Genomic DNA, 24,965 nt, shown 5'->3' with positions numbered 1-24,965 from the left:
GCTTTTCTACCTTCAAGGTACTCAAAGCGCTTTGACACAATTCACACATTCACACACTGATGGCGGGAGCTGCCATGCAAGGCACTAACCACGACCCATCAGGAGCAAGGGTGAAGTGTCTTGCTCAAGGACACAACGGGCGTGACGAAGTTGGTAGAAGCTGGGGATCGAACCAGGAACCCTCAGGTTGCTGGCACAGCCAGTACGGATGTTCAAGATGTACAACAGCAGTGCGCCTTACGATTTGGTGCGGCCTGTGGTCTGAAAAATACAGTAATTTGATTAATTTATTACAGCTCATAAATTAATTAATCACGTGACAGCATTGTCCTTCACACTCACTTTCCTACTTCTCGTGGTTAGAAAAACAAAGTTATGTCCATCGCTAGCTGTAAGCTAATACTAGCGAGTGCCTAAAGCAGAGCGGGGAAAATATTTTGACTCGGGGGCCACATTGAGAGAAAAAATATGTCTCGGGGGCCAATGTGTATGTGTGTATAAATGATATATGCACATTAAGCTGTAAAAATCTGCTGTACAGTATGTGTGTTTGGGTCCCTTTTTTTCAGGAACCCTAATACCAAAAGTCACAATGTCTGATAGAGTTCTAAAAAAATTATGACAGACCACCTCAAAAAACCGGAATGGAATTTTATAGTTTTTTACTGAATGGGACACCCAAAATGTACATTAAAATAAAGAGAGTGGGATTTACAATATTAGCCACGAACAATAAAACACTGAATATTAACAACATATGAGCATGGCTCCTCTTTTACTTCTCAGACCAGCTCCTCCATAGACATCTTTTACAAAAATGTAACAAACAGCAAACTATGAATGCAAAGGGTAATAAACACCTACAATATGATATATTATCACGTAAAAAGCTGCTTCCGCATCTGTTCCTGACACATGCGTTTCAGGCTGGCTGCTCTGAAAACAAACCCCTGCCCACTATGCTTTGTTCATTGGAGAAACCGAAGCCAAGCACTGAAAGCTGAATTCAACATCATATAGCGTTTGATGGAATAATAACGATCATTAATTAAGGATTTCAAGAGAAGCTGCCACCGAATATTGTTGTAATCACTTACCTTGATCAGGTCACTTATGAATACACACTTACCAGTGAATGAAGGTCAGACTTAGTCAACAGCCATACATGTCACATTAAGGGTGTCCGCATAAACAACGCCAACACTGTCATAAAGCTGTGCCATATAGTGAGAGCACACTAAACAACAATGACAAACACATTTCGGGAGAATATTTGCACCGCAACACAACATAAACACTACAGGACACATTCCCAGAATTCCTTGCAGCACCAACTCAACAATATACACACGTATATGTATATGTATATGTATATGTATATGTATATGTATATGTGTATGTATATGTATATGTATATGTATATGTATATGTATATGTATATGTATATGTATGCATGCATGCTTTGGAGCCCCTGCCTCGAAAGAAAATAATGTTTGCCTCTGTGCCCTTCTAACTTTCCTTGGTGCCCTAAAATACAAGCCCTCCTTTTTAATGCAACACTTGCCTTGACCTTAAAAAGTTCAAATTCAAGGCCTGCTAATGTATTCTAAAGATTCCTCCCTTTTGACACAAACTCTACATTTTCCGCCGAGTCGACACAAATGGCGCACCAAGTTGGCGTGTCGCTCACCGCTTCAGACGTCATCAACACAACCAAACTAGAGCGCCGTTCCAATTGTGCCGTGTTCTTACATTTGTCGACGACTTTTGTCGCCGTGGTAGGGCACAAACGCGCACGAGTGCCGCCGCAGCAGAGACTTGCCGGGCGAGGAAGGACTTTGCAAGTCGGACACTTTCTCATCCTTCACTTTCTTTCATTTCTTCCGTCACTCTGCTGACATAAAAAAGTGGTCTTAAACGAGCAATTAAGCACCACGATTAACTTTTATTGTACTGAACGTGCTTGAATGCTGGAATTGTGCTTTTGTGTCCATTTCTCATTTTATGGATGTGACGGCGTTGTAAACATGTCACTTTAACATATTGATTCATAACCACGCTATTAATGTCATAAAGAGATTCCATAATAATGTCCTTCAGTTGTATTGTTGTTGTATTGATCACTTTTGTATGGCTCATAAACAACAATTTTACTAGGCTGTATCTTCTCAAGGGATAATACTATAGTAACTTTAGAGCTGACTTTAGAGTAGTCGGTGTACAGCTTGCATCACACTTAGAGATGCGGGTCTAAATGTAGTATATATTTAATAGCTAGTGAAATACATATGTCGATATTGAACCGATGCGATTGTGTTATTTAGTAGTGTGGAATGTTAGAAAAGGTCTGGTCAAGTGAAATTAGTCAAACATGAAAAACACTAACCTATTTATTATTAACCGTCGAGAATGGATTATGCTGTCTTTAAGGTAAAGTGGTTTTTTTTTAGGTGAAACTGAGTTTAAGTTAAGTTAAGCTCATGACACGTTAAGTTGAATGATACGGACACATTTGTTACTGGATGCTGTCTAATGCACTTCTTCCTTGGAGACTTTATGTGTGTAAGTAATATGCAACTATGATCATTTGATACTTGTTTATGTTGACAAATGTGCTGTTTTACACTGCAATGTGGTTCAATTATTGTTACGTGTGTCTAGCTTGTGTGCTATTGTGTGCTTAGCTGTTGTGTAGCTGCTAGCTCCTAGTAGAGTGTAGCCTACAATGTTTACCTTTTGTAAATGATTTGACTAAAATAAAAGAAATTGTGTGCTAAAATAAAAGAAATTGTGTGCTTATTGGAGGACATTTAGATGTTAACTGTCAACTTTGCACAAGTAATCACTGCTTTGTTTCGTTTTTTAATAGGGGTGTCCCTAGACCAGGGGTCGGCAACCCGCGACTCTAGAGCCGCATGCGGCTCTTTAGCGCCGCCCTAGTGGCTCTCTGGAGCTTTTTAAAAAATGTGTGAAAAATGGAAAAAGATGAGGGGAAAAAAGTATATTTTTTGTTTTAATATGGTTTCTGTAGGAGGACAAACATGACACAAATCTCCCCAATTGTTATAAAGCACACGGTTTATATTAAACATGCTTCACTGATTCGAGTATTTGGCGAGCGCCGTTTTGTCCTACTAATTTTGGTGGTCCTTGAACTCACCGTAGTTTGTTTACCTGTATAACTTTCTCCGACTTTCTAGGACTTGTTTTATGCCACTTCTTTTTCTGTCTCATTTTGTCCACCAAACTTTTAAGGTTGTGCGTGAATGCACAAAGGTGAGTTTTGTTGATGTTATTGACTTGTGTGGAGTGCTAATCGGGGGCTATATAAATAAACATTGATTGATTGATTGATATTTGGTCACTGCATGACTGCAAGCTAATCGATGCTAACATGCTATTTAGGCTAGCTATATGTACATTTGCATCATTATGCCTCATTTGTAGGTATATTTGAGGTCATTTAGTTTCCTTTAAGTCCTCTTAATTCAATGTATATCTCATGACACACTATCTGTATGTAATATGGCTTTTAATTTTTTGCGGCTCCAGACAGATTTGTTTTTGTATTTTTGGTCCAATATGGCTCTTTCAACATTTTGGGTTGCCGACCCCTGCCCTAGGCTATAGGCTACTACACTATATTGCCAAAAATATTTGGCCACTTGCCTTGACTCACATATGAACTTGAAGTGCCATCCCATTCCTAACCCATAGGGTTCAATATGATGTCGGTCCACCTTTTGCAGCTACTACAGCTTCAACTCTTCTGGGAAGGCTGTCCACAAGGTTGCGGAGTGTGTTTATAGGAATTTTCCACCGTTCTTCCAAAAGCGCATTGGTGAGGTCACACACTGATGTTGGTCGAGAAGGCCTGGCTCTCAGTCTCTGTTCTAATCCATCCCAAAGGTGTTCTATTGGGTTCAGGTCAGGACTCTGTGCAGGCCAGTCAAGTTCATCCACACCAGACTCCATCATCCATGTCTTTATGGACCTTGCTTTGTGCACTGGTGCACAGTCATGTTGGAAGAGGAAGGGGCCCGCTCCAAACTGTTCCCACAAGGTTGGGAGCATGGAATTGTACCAAAATGTTTTGGTATCCTGGAGCATTCAAAGTTTATTTCACTGGAACTAAGGGGCCAAGCCCAACTCCTAAAAAACAACCCCACACTATAATTTCTCCTCCACCAAATTTCACACTCGACACAATGAAGTCCGAAATGTACCGTTACCCTGGTTCTCCTGATTCTGATCATTTGGATTGGTGGCCAAATAATTTTGGCAATGTAGTGTATATATATATATATATATATATATATATATATATATATATATATATATATATATATATATATATATATATATATATACAAATTTATAGATTTACTATGCATGCAGTCGGCCTTCGACCATTTTTTTTAGCCCAATGCAGCCCCCCAAGTCAAAAAGTTTGGACAACCTTGAATTAAGGTATGTCAATGAACATTTACAGAATCTTTCTGTGTAAATAACTCATTTCACAACCTAAATATATGCGGCTTATAGTCCGGTGCGGCTTATATATGGAATAATATTTGTTTCTTCTCCAATTAAGTGGGTGCGCTCCATAGTCCGGACAATAGGGTAATACCTCTTGTAGTTCATTAATACTTAATTGGTACCGCAGACACAATCCGAGACCATGACTCCATGGAGGTCCTGTCCCTGGAAAAGTGTTTAGTGCCTATTGGTTTTTTAAAGGAGGAAAGCAATGGCAGCTGCGGAAGAAATGAACAAATGAGCGCAAGCAAGGTCAGAGAAAGAAGATAAGTAACGATTAATGATTTAGTGAATCTGTCAGGGAGGCAGGAGAATAATAACAGGAAGGGAAGATCAGGATTGCCTGCGAGGACTGGGACATGTCAATAAGTGACTGAGAAGAGTAGTCAGTGTGAAGAAAGAGGATGTGGTGGAAAACAATGAAAGTGTGAGATGAAGATGGAGAGGTGGAGGAAGATGTAACGACAGCTCAAGCACCTACCTGTGTGTAGAATGAGCGAGTGATGGAGGAGAAGCCCTGATGAGATGAATATTGCTGGGCCGTGAGATTGAAGACGGGGCTTCAGAGAGTGGAGGAGAGGCAGGATGGGGGCCAGGGAGCCGGTGGGAACGAGGCTGGAATAGCAGACAAGACCTGATGAAAAGAAGCTGCAAGATTTCTCAGCCACTTTCATCTCAGCCACGTCGCCTCTGCAGGATCTCTAATAGGATCTCTAACAGGATCTTTACGCCTTTTATGTACATAATCAAACCTACTTTTCTGCCTTGTGTCCCACAGGCAGTTCTGAGGCGGCTTTTAGTTTGTGTTTTTTTTTACTGCACGCAGTTATTCGCCACAAATGATCACATTAATCATGTTAAAAAAAACACAGATTAATCAGGCAATTTATGTTGATATGATACATGATCTATGTGTGTACATCATTGGCAAAATGAATGAATGAATTCATTTATTTCGGCAGACAGACATACACTACATTGCCAAAAGTATTTGGCCACCCATCCAAATGATGAGAATCAGGTGTCCTAATCCCTTGGCCTGGTGTATAAAATCAGGCATTTAGGCATGGAGACTGTTTCTACAAACATTTGTGAAAGAATGGGCCACTCACAGTGATTTCCCACGTGGAACTGTCATAGGATGCCACCTGTGCAACAAATCCAGTCGTGAAATTTCCTCGCTCTTAAATATTCCAAAGTCAACTTTATTAATAAGAAAAGTGAAGAGTTTGGGAACAACAGCAAGTCAGCCACCAAGTGGTAGGCCACGTAAACTGACAAAGAGGGGTCAGCAGATGCTGAAGCGCATAGTGCAAAGACTTTCTGCACAGTCAGTTGCTACAGAGCTCCAAGTTTCATGTGACCTTCCAATTAGCCCACGTACAGTACGCAGAGAGCTTCATGGAATGGGTTTATATGGCCGTGCAGCTGCATCTAAGCCATACATCACCAAGTCCGATGCAAAAGGCCGGATGCAGTGGTGTAAAGCATGTCGCCACTGGACTCTATTGCAGTGGAGACGCGTTCTCTGGATTGATGAATCACGCTTTTCCATCTGGCAATCTGATGGGCGAGTCTGGGTTTGGAGGTTGCCAGCAGAACGCTACATTTTGGACTGCATTGTGCCGAATGTGAAATTTGGTGGAGGAGGAATTATGGTGTGGGGTTGGTTTTTCAGGAGTTAGGCTTGGCCCCCTTAGTTCCGGTGAAAGGAACTTTAAATGCTCCGGGATACCAACACATTTTGGACAATTCCATGAGATGGCACTTCAAGTTCATATGTGAGTAAAGGCAGGTGGCCAAATACTTTTGGCAATATAGTGTATATAGCAACACTTCATCACTCTTTGTAATTTGACAGACATGCAACAGCACCCACCGAAAAGTGATACGGGAAAAAAAGCAAGAATGCTTATCCATGTCCCGCCCCTAATTTACAATCAATTTATATGCTGGTTATATATGTTGGTTATATAGTCCAAGTTTCAACAGCAGATTTAATGGATACATGACAATTTCAGAACAAGTATAACATGATAATGGATGATAATGACAGATTTTTTTGATAGTGACCTTCTGATTAGCTCCATATTGCCTGGGTATCTTTCGTCTACTGAAGCCTTGTCTGCTGTGTTATGTCCCTTATTCCGCAGTGAGTTATTGTGCACCTGTGTTCCACAGTTGAGATAGTCCAAACAACTAGTCATGTTTTTGATAGTTTCCCAACAACACATTTTTTACCACAAGGTTGAACACTCTTAGGCTAGAAGCCAGTTTAATTTCTCCGCTCACATTGTCCCACATTTTCACCCCCGCTATAGATAACGTTGGAGCCTTGAATGTGGCATTCATCATGTTATGTTTGAATTTCAGGACACACCTGCTGATGGCTGAATTGTTCAAAAAGTTGTTTTGTTTTACATTACAGTCCTAATTGTAAGAGTGAATTGGGAAAACAAAAAGCACAACAGGGAAAATGCAGGCACAACATAAAAGGGAAAGCAGGAGAACAATAAAACCCAACACAAAACAACAACAAGAAGTCCCTTAGGTGCACTCACAAACGATCAGAAATCACAAAAATCCTGAACTGTAACAAGAATCAACATTTAAACAAGTAAAATCCACTTGCATTGACAATGGCAAAGGAGGAGCTGACGAGAAAAGAGCAGAGGGGGAGAATGGTGGGCGGGGGTGTGTGTATGCTTTTTAAAGAGGCGCCGCTGAACGAGACTGTAGCTCTTCCACGCTGTGATATGAGTCTGCTTAGGCTTCTTTTTCTCATCACAATTAAAACTTGCTTCGTCGATTCTTCCACACTCGCGACCGCCATTAATGTACTCCTGGCAAATAATTTTTTTTTTTTTTTACTCCACAGTGATTCTTTCCTTTTTTTCCCACTTGTCAGAAGACGAAAAAAAAGCAAGAGAAAAGGCAGGAGAGAACACACAGAAGCTAATACAAATAATAACAGAAGAAATTAACAAATTAAAAGGATGGTTTGTCAAAAACAGACTTTGAATCTCAGTAAAACAAAAATAATGCCACAAACGATCGCATTAATCATGTTAATGTAATATCAGGTATCAAAGGTTCAGAGAATCTGGAAAAATCACTGCACGTAAGTGGCAAGTCCGAAAACCAACATTGAATGCCCGTGCTCGATCCATCAGGCGGTACTGCATCAAATAGCGACATCAGTGTGTAAATGATATCACCACATGGGCTCAGGAACACTTCAGAAAACCACTGTCAGTAACTACAGTTTGTTGCTACATCTGTAAGTGCAAGTAAAAGTCTACTATGCAAAGCGAAAGCCATTTATCAACAACACCCAGAAACGCTGCCGGCTTCGCTGGGCCCGAGCTCATCTAAGATGGACTGATGCAAAGTGGAAAAGTGTTCTGTGGTCTGACGAGTCCACATTTCAAATTGTTTTTGGAAACTGTGGACGTCGTGTCCTCCAGAACAAAGAGGAAAAGAACCATCCGGACTGTTCTAGGCACAAAGTTCAAAAGCCAGCATCTGTGATGGTATGGGGGTGTATTAGTGCCCAAGACATGGGTAACTTACACATCTGTGAAGGCGCCATTAATTCTGAAAGGTACATACAGTTTTTGGAGCAACATATGTTGCCATCCAAGCAACGTTATCATGGACGCCCCTGCTTATTTCAGCAAGACAATGCCAAGCCACGTGTTACAACAGCGTGGCTTCATAGTAAAAGAGTGTGGGTACTAGACTGGCCTGCCTGTAGTCCAGACCTGTCTCCCATTGAAAATGTGTGGCGCATTATGAAGCCTAAAATACCACAACGGAGACCCCCGGACTGTTGAACAACTTAAGCTGTACATCAAGCAAGAATGGGAAATAATTCCACTTCAAAAATGTGTCTCCTCAGTTCCCAAACGTTTACTGAGTGTTGTGAAAAGGAAAGGCCATGTAACACAGTGGTGAACATGCCCCTGTGACAACTTTTTTGCAATGTGTTGCTGCCATTAAATTCTAAGTTAATGATTATTTGCAAAAAAAAAGAAGTTTCTCAGTTGAACAGTAAATATCTTGTCTTTGCAGTCTATTCAATTGAATATAAGTTTAATATAAGTTGAAATGATTTGCAAATCATTGTATTCTGTTTTTATTTACCATTTACACAACGTGCCAACTGGTTTTGGGTTTTGTAGAAGAGAATAAGGAAGGAGTTTGATTATTGTGTTGATGTTGTCAACAGCACTCAACATAAAAACATTTTCAAGACGTCATTAACGGTAGATCGGAATCGGCAGCATAAAGGATCGCTTAATAAAGGATATTTTGTGTTTAAATAAATCCAACTTTGGTCCAATTAGAGCTCAAAGGTGCTGAAGTGACAACTGCAGCACCATGGCGACTAATGAAGCAGTATAGCGTTAAAGTCTGATCCAGTCCCACTCGGAGGTGTGGAGGAGCCATGGCGAGCACGTTAGAAGCGCACTGAGGTTGTTAAACCAGACCAAGTGGATATTAATCATCGGCCCCGTTTGACGTTTACATTCTCCGCCTCCTCTCGCCAGACTGCCAGAGTGAGCTTGACGGGCGCCCTGAGCCCGGCGGGGATGAGAAGACGATAATCAGCGAGTTTGGCTGATGCAGATCAGACCGTATCGTTGACACTATGGTTGTCTCGATACCAATATTCTGGTACCGGTACCAAAATGTATTCCGATACCTTTCGATACTTTTCTAAATAAAGGGGACCACAAAACATGTAATTAGTGGCTTTATTTGAACAAAAAATCTTAGGGTACATTAAACATGTTTATTATTGCAAGTTTGTCCTTAAATAAAATAGTGAACATACTAGACAACTTGTCTTTTATTAGTAAGTAAACAAACAAAGGCTCCTAATTAGTCTGCTGACATATGCAGTAACATATTGTCATTTATCATTCCATTATTTTGTCAAAATTATGAGGGACAAACTGTAAAAATGTATTATTAATCCACTTGTTCATTTACTGTTAATATCTGCTTATTTTCTAGTTCAAAATGTTCTATCTACACTTCTGTTCAAATGTAATAATCACTTATTCTTCTGTTGTTTGATACTTTACATTAGTTTTGGATGATACCACAAATTTAGGTATCAATCCGATACCAAGTAGTTACAGGATCATACATTGGTCATATTCAAAGCCCTCATGTGTCCAGGGACATATTTCCTAAGTTTATAAACTAATATAAATTTGAAAAAAAGGAAAAAAGATTTTGTGACGATAAAAAAATATTGATGTAATCATAGTAGTATCGACTAGATACGCTCTTGTACTCGGTATCATTACAGTGGATGTCAGGTGTAGTTCCACCCATTTGTTTACATTGTGACGCCGGTGAGCTATTGTATCCTCCTACGGTGTGTAGTGCAGCATGTTTAGCTATTCCTCGTCCTGCAGTGATAATGATACTTGTAAGAAACATACTTTATTTGTCGCCATGGAGACAAAGATTAGTGATTTAGAAGTAGCTAAAACACTGCCGACTGCGGATGGTTGTTAGCCACTAGCTAGCTAGCCATGTCTTAAAGCACCTCTTCCTGAGGGCGTTTCAGTGTTATAACTTCACCTTTATCTTTAGTTTTTAGACCAAAATGCGTCTATTCTCCCTTTTCTGTCTACACACTGTGTCTGCTTGTAAGTACTACATGTGTGTGCGCTGCCGAACATGCTCCTTCTCTTGTAAAACCCCAAAAATATGGTGAACCGGTACTTTTCAAACAGAGTATAGCACCGTTTTTGATTCATTAGTACCGCGATACTATACTAGTACCGGTATATTGTACAACCCTAGTTGACACATTCCATTTCTTTACACCTCTTTTACATTGTTGTTCTTTTTAACACCCCATAACATTTAATATCCCGATAATCCACCATGACCATTTATTTAATGTCATCCAGTACAGTGCAACCTCCATTTACAAACTTTATTGGTTCTTTAATAGGGTTCAAAAATCAATAATTTACAATTTCAATATGAATAATTGATTCCAGCCTTGACAAAAGTCCATATTTTAGTTTATATTTGTACACTTAACAGTACTGTGGATCAAACAAACATAAAATGGATCAACTTTCTCTTTATTAACAAGCCAAAACTGTTAGGACTGGGTCAAGGTGTTGACCCCAGAATGCAGAGACGGGAGGCAAGATGGAATCAAGAAAAGGAAAGTCTTTAATTAAGTCCAACAAGGTTAACAAAAGGTGGTGGGGCAGAAACACACACCATATAATATAGCCAATAAGCAGGAACCTCAGAGGTCGGCAAGGGGAAGAGCCCGGGCACACTGAACTAAGGAATAGTCCACAATAGATATTTAATCCACCTCAGGGAGGACAGAAAAAACACACGGAGGTTAGGTGAATAATAAGGGCGAAAAAACATACCTGGACTTGGAGGTCAAGAAAATGCATGCGAGGTGGAAGGAACAGGAAACAATAACCAGCAAGGCACAGCTGTCTGTGCCAAGCTTAAATAGTCCAAGAACTGATTAGCTGCAGGTGTGCCTCAAGGTCTGCCCGCCCCTCGCCGAGGAAGAGTGAACTAAAAAAACATTCAGGCACAAAATAAAAGGTAAGGCAGAGAACAATAAAACGCAACACAAAACAACAAGTCCCTTAGGTGCCCTCACAAATGATCAGAAATCACAAAAATCCTGAACTGTAACAGGAATCAACATTTAAATTAAGTAAAATCCACTGGCATTGACATCCGCAAGGGAGGAGCTGACGAGAAAAGAGCAGAGGGGGAGAACGGTGGGCGGGGGTAGGGGCTGTGTGTGTGTGTGTGTGTGTGTGTATGCTTTTAAAGAGGCGCCGCTGAACGAGACTGTAGCTCTTCTCCGCTGTGATATGAGTCTGCTTCTTTTTCTCATCAGAATTAAAACTTGCTTCGTCGATTCTTCCACACTGGCGAGCGCCATTAATGTACTCCTGGCAATTAATATATCTTTTTTTTTTACTCCACAGTGATTCTCTCCTTTTTTTTCCCCACTTGTCAAAAGGCGGAAAAAAAAGCAAGAGAAAAGGCAGGAGAGAACACACAGAAGCTAATACAAATAATAACAGAAGAAATGAACAAATTAAAAAAGATGGTTTGACAAAAGCAGACTTTAAATTTTAGTAAAACTAAAATAATGCCAAGGTGAACGCACGCAGTTATTCACCACAAGTGATCGCATTAATCATGTTAAAAAAAACACTTATTAATCAGGCGATTTATGTTGATATGATACATGATCTATTTGTGTACATCATTGGCAAAATAATGGCCGAATTGTTCAAAATGTTTTTTATTTTGCATTACATTAATTGTAAATTGTCTGGCTGATACTTCATTTATTTTTGGTCCCCGGCTAGCAGCTAACTATGTATGTTCATACAAAGTGGGGAGCCGCTCCGCTAAGTTAATAATCATCACCTCCGGTGCGGCAAAAAAACCACATTCCTTACAATTATCACTGGAGGTATGAGGCTAAACATGTAACACACCAGGAGCGGACAGAAAGGCATGCTAATCGCTAAGCTAGCTTGAAACAGAGGAAGAAATAAGTGTTTAAGAAGTGTAGATGGAAGCGGTAATTAACAGGAAATTAACAATCTGTTGCTGTGTAACGACCAGGCGTACACGTAAGGAGAGGGCAAACTCATTAATATATCACTAGAGTAGCGTATTTTCCAGACAAAAGAGTCCACCAATGTTAAAGCCACACCCACAAATTTTTTGAAGAAAAAAGTATTTTTCCATATATTAGCCGGACCGGACTATAAGTCGTAGATATGTTGCGAAATTAGTTATTTCCGCATAATGATTGTGTAAAGGTTTATTTACATACCTTAATTGTTACCAAACGCTGTCTGTAACAAGGCAGTAAAACAGTTGATCAAACAAAACAGAAGTCTTCGTCATGGACCCACTAGCTGCGGAAGCTAGCTCTCCAATCAGCTAAACAGACTCAATAACTCCACGGTGACGTTTTGGTGAATTTTAAGAAACTGAAACAATACAAAAAATTGTAGGTTAATAATTCCAACACAGACACTCGGGAAACGTCTTAGCATATTGGCTGTTGCTAGCGATGCTAGCTTGGTTACATTACAATAGCACGTACAATTATGCACTCCAATAGACATCACCCGTGGGACGGTTTAGTCAGTAAGAATAGTTTTAGATATATTGTAAAACTTAAAAATAGGGATGTCCGATAATGGCTTTTTGCCGATATCCGATATTCCGATATTGTCCAACTCTTAATTACAGATACCGATATCAACCGATACGATATATACAGTCGTGGAATTAACACATTATTATGCCTAATTTGGACAACCAGGTATGGTGAAGATAAGGTCCTTTTTAAAAAAAAAATTAAAAATAAGATAAATAAATTAATAACATTTTCTTGAATAAAAAAGAAAGTAAAACAATATAAAAACAGTTACATAGAAACTAGTAATTAATGAAAATAAGTAAAACTAACTGTTAAAGGTTATTACTATTAGTGGACCAGCAGCACGCACAATCATGTGTGCTTACGGACTGTATCCCTTGCAGACTGTATTGATATATATTGATATATAATGTAGGAACCAGGATATTAATAACAAAAAGAAACAACCCTTTTGTGTGAATGAGTGTAAATGGGGGAGGGAGGTTTTTTGGGTTGGTGCACTAATTGTAAGTGTATCTTGTGTTTTTTATGTTGATTTAATAAAAATAAAAAAATAAAATATATATATATATATATATATATATATAAAAAACGATACCGATAATAAAAAAAAACGATACCGATAATTTCCGATATTACATTTTAAAGCATTTATCGGCCGATGATATCGGCAGGCCGATATTATCGGACATCTCTACTTAAAAACGTTGTTTGGAGTGATGAGTGAAGGATCCATGCGAGTAGAAACGCTATGAACAATTAGTAGACAAAACAGCACTTATACTTTCGGTTCAAGGCACGGAACTAAAGAAATGACTGTCGACGTACAACCCGCAGCACTTTCAGTAAGCGAAAAGATGGTGCCACAGCACAAACAATAACACCCATTTTCAGTATCTCTGTCTGTGTTTTATGAAAACTATTTGTTGAATACAAAACATAATGGCTGTTACCGAAGAAACATCCATAAATTAGCTGCACCGTTTTATAAGCCGCAGGGTTCAAAGCATGAGAAAAAAAAGTAGTGTCTTATCATCGTCAAAATACGGTATTATCGTTATATGATCGATTCAAAAGTGACAAGTCAATATAACTCAGTGAATAAGTGCCTGAACACAAGGGGGGACTTTGCGGGCAAAAACCAAAAGATGTTGAAGAATATTCCAGACAAAAGAGTCCACCAGTGTATAAGCCACACCCACTACATTTTTGAAGAAAAAAGTATTTTTTCCATATATTAGCCGCACCGGACTATAAGCCGCAAATACTGTATGTTGCGAAATGAGTTATTTCCACAGAATGATTTTGTAAATATTTATTTACATACCCTAATTGTTTCCAAATGGTGTCTGTGACAAGGCAGTAAAACGGCTGATCAAACAAAACAGAAGTCAGCTAAACAGACTCAATAACACCACGTTTACCTTTGGTAACAGTAGAAGGGAAAGTCAAACACAAATACAAATAGACGAATATAGATAGACGGAGTAGATATTGAAAGGGTAAAATAAATCACATTTGTGGGTGTAATAATAGATGATGAAAGGAACTGGAAACCTCACGTAAAAAATATACAACATAAAGTAGCAATAAACACGTCAATAATGAATAAAGCAAAATATGTTCTAGACCAAAAATCACTTCATATCCTCTACTGCTCGTATAGTGTTATCATATCTGAGTTATTGTATAGAAATATGAGAAACAACTAAAAATGTGCACTTCATTCATTAACTGTGTTACAAAAAAGATAAAATAGAATAATACATAATGTTGGATATAGAGAACATACAAACCCTTTATTTATTGAATCACAAATATTGAAATTCAACGATTTGGTGCATTTGCAAACATCTAAAATGATGTACAAAGCAAACTATAACCTGCTAGCCAAGAATGTACAACAATTCTTCTCAACAAAAGAGGAGAAATATAACCTTAGAGAAAAATCTCATTTAAAATATTTGTATGCTCGTACAACACTTACAACCTTTAGTATATCAGTATGTGGAATTAATGATGGGATGGATTAACCAAAGAAATCAAACAAAGCACCAATATGATTCAGTTTAAGAGACTGTTCAAACTACAAGTGTTCACAAAGTACACAGAACAAAAATGATGATGAACATTTTAACTTTAACTTTACTAGTTTAACTTTAACTTAACATCTTGAACCCTTTTTTTTTTTTAGATAAAGATTATTTATGTATTTAATATTTGTTTACTTACTTATGGTATATTATTTATTTATTCTCTGTTCTGTTACAGAGAACAAGGACATGGGATACAATAGCTATTTTATGAAAAGCGGTAGGATTAAATTAACTTAGTTTTGGTAACACTTTAGTATGGGTAACATATTCACCGTTAATTAGTTTCTTATTAAAGTAAAACAAGACTTAATTTAGAGTTATTTGGACACTAGGGGAACATATAAGGGTTAGGGTTAGGGTTACTAATAAGCAATGATTCTGAGGTTGTTGAGGGAAGACTCTTAGTTAATGGCTTACTGGTTGTATTATAAGGCCATGCAGAATAAGGCACTAATAAGTACTTAATAATCACTAATTAAGAGCCAATATGTTACTACTTTGGATGTTAATAAGCAACTAATTAATGGTGAATATGTTCCCCATACTAAAGTGTTACCTCAGTTTCTTCCTACTCCTTTTCGGACGTGTTGCAATGAAACAAGTGGAAATATGTGATGCATCACACTTTGGAAATAAACTGAAACTGAACTGAACACATGCTGAAGCGCTGAGAAGCTGAGAAGCTCCGCCTCCTCACTCAAATGCTGCGCCCTGCTTTTTGCCTGCAGGCGGGACGCGAAATGAACGAGTGAAGCGTTGGCACACGGCGACATGGTTGGCACACGGAGGAATATTTGACTCAATTGAAAAATTCTTAAATCTAAAAGTTCTCAAATAGAGGGTTCGGTAAATCCAGGTTCCGGTGTACGCCACGTGTCATTACACAGCTGCCAATCCAGTCGACCTTTTGAGCGACTTCATTAATGCTCGCTAAGGTACTGTGCTGTTGATTAGTTAAAGATCACCTTTGCACGTCTAATCTGTCATCATGTTGATGAACAAAGGTGTTGTGTGTCAGACGTCTGCGCTCCTTTTTTCCCCATAAAATGTGTTCTTATGTGAACTAGCCAATATTTTGGTACTGGTACCAAAATGTTTATTCGATACTTTTGTAAATAAAGGGGACCACAAAACATGTAATTATTGTCTGTATTCTAACAAAAAATCTTAGGGCACATTAAACATACGTTTTTTATTGCAATTTAGTCCTTAAATAAAATAGTGAACATACTAGAAAACTTGTCTTTTAGTAGTATGTAAACAAACTAAGGCTCCTAATTAGTCTGCTGACATATGCAGTAACATATTGTGTCATTTATCATTCTATTATTTTGTCAACATTATGATGGACAAACTGTAAAAATAAATTATTAATCGACATGTTCATTTACTGTTAATACCTGCTTTTGTTCTGTTTCAACATGTTCTATCTACACTTCTGTTAAAATGTAATAATCACTTATTCTTCTGTTGTTTGATACCAAATATTAGTTTTGGATGATACCACAAATTTAGGTATCGATCCGATACCAAGTAGTTACAGGATCATACATTGGTCATATTCAAAGTCCTCATGTGTCCAAGGACATATTTCCTGACTTATAAATGTAACATGAATTTAAAAAAAAATATTTTGTGACGATAAAATATATCAATGTAATCATAGTAGCATCGACTAGATACACTCTTGTACTTGGTATCATTACAGTGGATGTCAGGTGTAGATCCACCCATGGCATTTGTTTACATTCAGGCGCGCTAGCTTTTGTTAGCGGTGACGCCGGTGAGCTATTGTATCCTCCTACGGTGTGTAGTGAAACATGTTTAGCTATACCTCACCCTTCAGTGATAATGGTACTAGTAAGAAACGTACCTTATTTGTCGCCATGGAGGCAAGGATTAGTGATTTAGAAGTAGCTAAAACACTGTTGACAGCGGATGGATGTTAGCCGCTAGTTAGCTAGCCATGTCTTAAAGTACCTCTTCCTGAGGGCGTTTCAGTGTTATAACTTCACCTTTATCTTTAGTTTTTAAGCCAAAATGCGTCCATTCTCCCTTTTCTGTCTACACACTGTGTCTGCTTGTAAGTACTCTGTGTGTGTGCGCTGCCGAACATGCTCCTCTGCTCGTAAAACCAGCAATGTCGTGACAAGACATCATGTCCGTTAGAAAATAAAAAAAAATAAAAAAATGAGGAACCAGTATTTTTCAAAAAGAGTATAGTGCCATTTTTGATTCAATCAATCAATCAATGTTTATTTATATAGCCATAAATCACAAGTGTCTCAAAGGGCTGCATAAGCCACAACGACATCCTCGGTTCAGATCCCACATCAGGGCAAGGAAAAAGTCAACCCAGTGGGATGACAATGAGAAACCTTGGAGGGGACCGCAGATGTGGGCGGGGGGGGGGTTTCGCCCACTGGGTTGAGTTTTTCCTTGCCCTGATGTGGGATCTGAACCGAGGATGTCGTCGTCAAACTTTCTTGTTCTTGTCAAAAGTCTAGCAGCCACATTTTGTACCAACTGTAATCTTTTAATGCTAGACATAGGGAGACCAGAAAATAATACGTTACAGTAATTGAGACGAGATGTAACGAACGCATGAATAACGATCTCAGCGTCGCTAGTGGACAAAATGGAACGCATTTTAGCAATATTACAGAGATGAAAGAAGGCCGTTTTAGTAACACTCTTAATGTGAGACTCAAACGAGAGAGTTGGGTCGAAGATTATACCCAAATTCTTTATCGAGTCGCCTTGTGTAATTGTTTGATTGTCAAATGTTAAGGTGGTATTGTTAAATAGGTGTCTGTGTCTAGCAGGACCGATAATCAGCATTTCCGTTTTCTTAGAGTTGAGTTGCCAAAAGTTAGCGGACATCCATTGTTTAATTTCATTAAGACACGCCTCCAGCTGACTACAATCTGGCGTGTTTGTCAGCTTTAGGGGCATGTAGAGTTGGGTGTCATCAGCATAACAGTGAAAGCTAACACCGTATTTGCGTATGATGTCACCTAGCTAGATGATGTCTCCTAGATTCATTAGTACCGCAATACTATACTAGTACCGGTACACCGTGCAACCCTTATGTGAATAGATGTATGTTATTTAGTGTGGAGGAAAAGTGCACTTAAAAAAGAATATTCGCTTTAGAGTTGTATTTTCCGACAGTTGGAGAGTCATTGAATGTTTGCTGTCTGCTGATTGGATGAGGGCGGGCAAGACAGACGGGAAAGTGTGCACTTTAAGCGAGAGGCTCGTTTTGGTGTAATTGTTTGTTTTGATAAAGTGATTGTTGATCGACCACCTTCACTTCATCCTTTTGACATCCGGGCAAAAGCTCTAAAACACGAGTTCTCAAACGTTCTTCACCACAACTTTGGCTCTCCACGTACGCCCATAAAGACCAACATTAACATTCAGTAGCGTAGTGGGCCCAAGTATTCATTGAAAACCAGGCAGATGTTTTATTTAACAAGTATATTTAATATTTTGGCCACTGTAACATTACACACAGCTTGAACAGTAACACTGTGTTTGGATCAAATAAAACACTGTACTTTCATCAAGTGATTCTGCGGCGTACCACGGTTTAAAAATCACAAATATTACAATACGGGAGATACGTAACTTCAGTTTTGATATCGGGAGAAAAAGAAAATATATGAGAGTTATTCGGAGAATCTAGATGAGTGGTTCACCAAGTGCCACCTCAGAAAACACTTGGCTCTCCGAGAACCACCATAATGACCAACATTAAAAAACAGTAGCGAAGTAGGCCTAAGCATTCATTAAAAACAAGGCAGATGTTTTATTTAACAACTATATTTAATATTTTGGACATTGTAACATTAAACAGAAACAAAAATATAGTGCAGCTCTATTTATTGACTTTTTAAAAGCATTTGATACGGTTGACCATATCATGTTGCTGGGTCCTCCTCGTCTTTCCTCCTTGTGATAAAGTGTGTATCTCAGGGTTGTTGTTTTCCATATATGTAAATAATGATGTGTCGGATGCTGCGTTCCATGTAGCACAAACCTTTGAGCTCTTGCAGTCTGCTTTTGATGTTGTTCAGTGCCAGCCGACTCAGCTGAGACGAGTGCTAAATGCAGAGAAATCCAAGGTTAGTCTCAAAAGGCAAACGGCCGCCATTGAACTTTCCTAAAATATCAACTGCTCATAAGGTTGAACTTGAAGTGGTCACGAAATATTGGTATTAAATGAGAACGTGTCTTTTAAAGCACACATAGAAAAACTTGTGGCTAATCTTTAAATTAAATAGTTTTTTTTTTCTTCAGAAACAAGTCCTGTTTTTCCCTACAAGTTAGGAAACGCTTCATTCTGTGAAGTGAAGTGAATTATATTTATATAGCGCTTTTCTCTAGTGACTCAAAGCACTTTTACATAGTGAAACCCAATATCTGAGTTACATTTAAACCAGTGTGGGTGGCACTGGGAGCAGGTGGGTAAAGTGTCTTGCCCAAGGACACAACGGAAGTGACTAGGATGGCGGAAGCGGGGATCGAACCTGGAACCCTCAAGTTGCCGGCACGGCCACTCTACCAACATTTTGACTACTTTCATGCTTTTGCTAGAATAGGGAGACTTCCTTTTTATGAATGCACCCGGAAAACTATCCATTTTTGTCCGTCCGCAGATTTTTTTGATGGATGTTTTTTATATATGAATCACTTCTTGGTCTGGTTCCCCCTTAGTTGTGTTCTTTTAAGTGTAGAGGCTCCAGTCGCTCCAGTTTAAGGTCACAGGACGTACTTGGCGTGTTGGTTCTTAGAGCCAAAACAAGTCTCGGAAAAAAAAAAACTTCAGATTTGCTGCTCCATGGTCATGGAATGAATTACAAAATAATCTGTGGCTACCTGAACTGATCCCTTTGGGGGAATTTCAGGCCATTTGAAAGGATGGAGAAGCTGTTTCTATTGGGCATTATAGTTGTTTTTATTGAAACATTTTAATTTTTACCTGTTGCATGTTTTTATGTTCGTGGTGTGTGACTGCTACTGTTTTTTGTTGTTCTATTTATTTATGAAACCTGTTTTTGCGGCCCTCTTGTCCCAGGTCACTCTCGCAAATAGTTATTTTTACCTAGTTAAATAAAGGAAAATGAAAAATGAACTGTACTTAAATAAGGAATCACATTTTTCGGCATACCACTTGATGGAGCCGGCGTACCAAAAGTGGTACACGTACCACAGTTTGATCCAGAAGAATCCAAAGTGCTCCCATTAAGCAGGCCTCTTCTGTTTGTCTGCAACACGAATGCCTCCACAACTCTTACACAGACACACACACAAAATGATCCGACTGGCACACATCCTCCGATTGGGTTTTCATGAACCGTTTCATCCCTTCATTGCAGTGAGAGGAAACTAACGTTCATATAAAGCAGGGGTCACCAACCTTTTTGAAAGCAAGAGCTACTTCTTGGGTAGTGATTAATGCGAAGGGCTACCAGTTTGATACACACTTAAATAAATTGCCAGAAATAGCCAATTTGCTCAATTTACCTTGAACTCTATGTTATTATTAATAATTAATGATATTTACACTTAATTGAACGGTTTAAAAGTGGAGAAAACACCAAAAAAATGACAATTAAATTTTGAAACATAGTTCATCTTCAATTTCGACTCTTTAAAATTCAAAATTCAACCGAAAAAAAGAAGAGAAAAACCAGCTAATTCGAATCTTTTTGAAAAAATTAAAAAGAGAATTTATGGAACATCATTTGTAATTTTTCCTGATTAAGATTAATTTTAGAATTTTGATGACATGTTTTAAAAAGGTTAAAATCCGATCTGCACTTTGTTAGAATATATAACAAATTGGACCAAGCTATATTTCTAACAAAGACAAATCATTATTTCTTCTATATTTTCCAGAACAAAAATTTTAAAAGAAATTCAAAAGACTTTGAAATAAGATTAAAATTTGATTCTACAGATTTTCTAGATTTGCCAGAATAATTTTTTTGAATTTTAATCATAAGTTTGAAGAAATATTTCACAAATATTCTTCGTCGAAAAAACAGAAGCTAAAATGAAGAATTAAATTAAAATGTATTTATTATTCTTTACAATAAAAAAAATAAATTTACTTGAACATTGATTTAAATTGTCAGGAAAGAAGAGGAAGGAATTTAAAAGGTAAAAAGGTATATGTGTTTAAAAATCCTAAAATCATTTTTAAGATTGTATTTTTTCTCTAAAATTGTCTTTCTGAAAGTTATAAGAAGCAAAGTAAAAAAAATTCATGAATTTATTTAAACAAGTGAAGACCAAGTCTTTAAAATATTTTCTTGGATTTTCAAATTTTATTTGAGTTTTGTCTCTCTTAGAATTAAAAATGTCGGGCAAAGCGAGACCAGCTTGCTAGTAAATAAATACAATTTAAAAAATAGAGGCAGCTCACTGATAAGTGCTGCTATTTGAGCTATTTTTAGAACAGGCCGGCGGGCTACTCATCTGGTCCTTACGGGCTACCTGGTGCCCGCGGGCACCGCGTTGGTGACCCCTGATATAAAGATAAACATGCAACATTTTTGTCTTGATGCTCTTTCCTCTTTAATGTCGTTTGTCACTGACACCTCTTTTTATCTCTTAATTTCAGGTGCCGTCATTGGGAGTTGAAAGCGGTGCCCACTAAGGTCTTGGCCATGTTAAGAAAACATGTCTCCTCCGTCACATTGCTAAATAGTCACGATTGTTAGGAGTGGATGCGAGAAGGAGGCGGCCTCAAGCTGTACCTCCCGATCCAAGACACCCCATGGAGAACCGCTCCGAGAGTTTCCCATGCTGCCCCCGCTGGTAACGACGTGAACAGCGATGCCTTCAAAGGTCTCCTGTTTGTACTTGCTGACGGTGGTTTGCTGGGCCAGCGCTCTGTGGTACCTGAGCGTGTCCCGCCCCTCCTCGTCCTACGTGGGCCAGATGAACATCCTCGTCCGCAAGGCGCCCAAGCTGAACAAGAGCGCCACCTTCGGCAACTACCGCACGCGGTCGCTCAACCCGCACGACTTCGGCTACCTCATCAACGAGGCCAAGAAGTGCGAGGCCGAGCCGCCGTTTCTCGTCATCCTCATCAGCACCACTCATAAGGAATTTGACGCGCGGCAGGCCATCAGAGAGACGTGGGGCGACGAGACCACCTTCCCGGACGTGCGCGTGGTCACCCTCTTCCTGCTGGGGCGCAGCACGGACGCCGTCCTCAACCAGATGCTGGAGCAGGAGAGCCAGATCTTTCACGACGTGGTCGTTGAGGATTTCGTCGACTCCTACCACAACCTGACGCTCAAGACGCTGATGGGCATGCGCTGGGTGGCCACGTACTGCGCCAGAGCCCAGTATGTTCTCAAAACGGACAGCGACATCTTTGTCAACATGGAGAACCTGGTCTACAACCTGCTGAAGCCCACCACCAAGCCCAGGCGGAGATACTTCACCGGTTACGTCATCAACGGCGGGCCGATCCGAGACATGCGCAGCAAGTGGTACATGCCCAGAGATCTGTACCCGGACAGCAAGTACCCGCCGTTCTGCTCCGGCACCGGCTACGTCTTCTCCGCGGACGTGGCCGAGCTCATATACCAAACCTCGCTGCACACCAGGCTCCTGCACCTGGAGGACGTGTACGTGGGGGTGTGCCTGCGCAAACTGGGCATCCACCCCTTCCAGAACAGCGGCTTCAACCACTGGAAGATGGCTTACAGCCTCTGCCGCTACCGGCGAGTGGTCACCGTCCACCAGATCTCCCCGGAAGAAATGCACCGCATCTGGAACGACATGACCAGCAAGAAGCACCTTAAATGTTAGCGAGATCTGGGACTCTGCGAGTCGGCTATCGATTGACCTTTTTTACGCTGCGTTTCCAACGTGGGCAAACGGCGAGCACTGAGAGCAGAGTATTGACGGGCCCTTCGGTGCTTTGTCTAAAAAGCAGACTGCCCTGCTGGGAGTTTCTTGAGCACAAGGCCAAAAACATGCTCGTCCATTCAAGTGCATCCGGCCTTGCACACTCGCTCCTATGGCAGAGAGAAACTTTTTTTAAGGAAGTGTAAAAAAAAACACACCAAGTTGTTTCTTGTGTTTGCCAAGAGCACCATGCCTTAACTGCTGACATATTTGAACCCTCAAAGTCAGGGGTGTCCAAACTACGACGACGTCACAATTTTAATAAGGAATCTGGCTCGCTTCATTTTGAATGTCTGACGGCCTAATTGCTGTAAATTTGTCGCCATCTTGTGGACAACGTGAGTTAAGCAGGTCAGCGACAATGAATTTTAGTGTGGGTGGCACAGTATTCACTTATATGATCCAATCCAAACATTCTTTCCCACTCATGGTGCAGATAAACTAACACAAAAGGTCAACAGACATGGTCACACATAACACAACCTGCTCACTGAATTTTGTGGATATTATAACAAATGTCAAAGCACCATACATAATTCAAAATTGCACCCATTTGAGGCCACTACAATGCCTGATGGGAAAAATGCAAAAAGCTCTCTCCACACTTGTTTGGCGCATTTTAGCTGCTTGATATTTCTGATTGATTACAAAACTTTAGGGAGGTTGTCACGGAAGTAAACAACGTAGAAGTCATTCACACACTCTTAATATTCAATTATATTATTATTAATTAGATATCTGCTATACTAATATATATATATATATATATATATATATATATATATATATATATATATATATATATGTATGTATATATATATATATATATATATATATATATATATATATATATATATATATATATATATATATACATATATGTATATGTATAAGTATATATATATATATATATATATATATATATATATATATATATATATACATATATATATATATATATATAATTTGTGTATATATACTGTTTATATATATGTGTATATATATATATATATATATATATATATATATATATATATATAATTTGTGTATATATACTGTATATATATATATATATATATATATATATTTATATACAGTATATATGTATATATATACTGTATATATATATATATATATATATATATATATATATATATATATATATATATATATATATATATATTTATATACATTTTGCCCAATGCGGCCCCCAAGTCAAAAGGTTTGGACACCCCTGCTCTATGTGGATCAGTACCGGTCTGTTGCATTCGCCATTTGGACTGATTACAAATAAGGGTGTCCCAATCCGACATTTGTCTGAAAAACGAGCACAATTTACGAGCTCAAATGATCTCCACCCTTGGAAATTGAAAAATCTAGTAAGTCTGTGCTTCGCCCCCCAAAACAGCACCACTGTAACACGCACCATGCCTTTTAAAGAGAAAAACAAAACACATATAGATAGGAAATATAGTTTTAAAATCAATACAGCAGAATGTACTACAAACAACTGCAGTAGTTTTGTGAAGTACACTCAAATTTCAAAATAACTATAACTATGACTAATATATGATTGATGGCCGACTAGCTAACGAGCTAAATCTTAGCCGTAGCTTGTAAGCCGTTTCGAGCTGCTACAAACTGGGCTAGTTAGCTCAATAAGGCCAATGCTAGCAAGTGTATCCATGGCAACTAAAGTTACGAAATGGCAGACATGAGAAGGGTGCAAGAAGAATATGAAGCCATACTCCCGTTTTTTCCTTTACCTAGTACAGTTCTTGCTGTCTTCAGATAGGCATTTTTAACTTAATGACAAAGACTACTTCCTGACTACGGCAACACACCTAGGACAAACCGAAATGAAACTGAATGGCAAAGACTACTTCCTGACTACGGCAACACACCAAGGAAAAACTTAAATGAAACTTAATGGTAAGGACTACTTCCTGACTACGGCAACACACTTAGGACAAACTGAAATGAAATGTAATGGCTAAGACTACTTCCTCACTACGGCAACACACCTAGGACGAACTGAAATAAAATGAATGGCATAGACTACTTCCTGACTACGGCAACACACCTAGGACAAACTGAAATGAAACTGAATGGCATAGACTACTTCCTGACTACGGCAACACACATAGGACAAACTGAAATGAAACTGAATGGCATAGACTACTTCCTGA

General features: G+C 38.9%; 1 protein-coding gene across 1 annotated transcript in view; it reads left to right on the top strand.

Moving 5' to 3' along the window:
- LOC133641175 (beta-1,3-galactosyltransferase 1-like) overlaps positions 1-23,513 on the top strand; it is a 350,960-nt gene extending 327,447 nt beyond the window's left edge. Inside the window, exon 3 of the mRNA XM_062035137.1 lies at positions 21,476-23,513. Coding sequence (XP_061891121.1) covers positions 21,691-22,677 — 987 coding nt within the window. The 5' untranslated portion in view covers positions 21,476-21,690 and the 3' untranslated portion in view covers positions 22,678-23,513. The remainder of the gene's footprint in view (positions 1-21,475) is intronic.
- Positions 23,514-24,965: the final 1,452 nt, after the last annotated feature.

The sequence above is a fragment of the Entelurus aequoreus genome, linkage group LG01, assembly GCF_033978785.1.
Source record: "Entelurus aequoreus isolate RoL-2023_Sb linkage group LG01, RoL_Eaeq_v1.1, whole genome shotgun sequence".
Taxonomy (NCBI): domain Eukaryota; kingdom Metazoa; phylum Chordata; class Actinopteri; order Syngnathiformes; family Syngnathidae; genus Entelurus; species Entelurus aequoreus.
The sequence above is the reverse complement of the archived record's forward strand: the minus strand, read 5'-3'. Positions and strand labels throughout refer to the sequence as shown.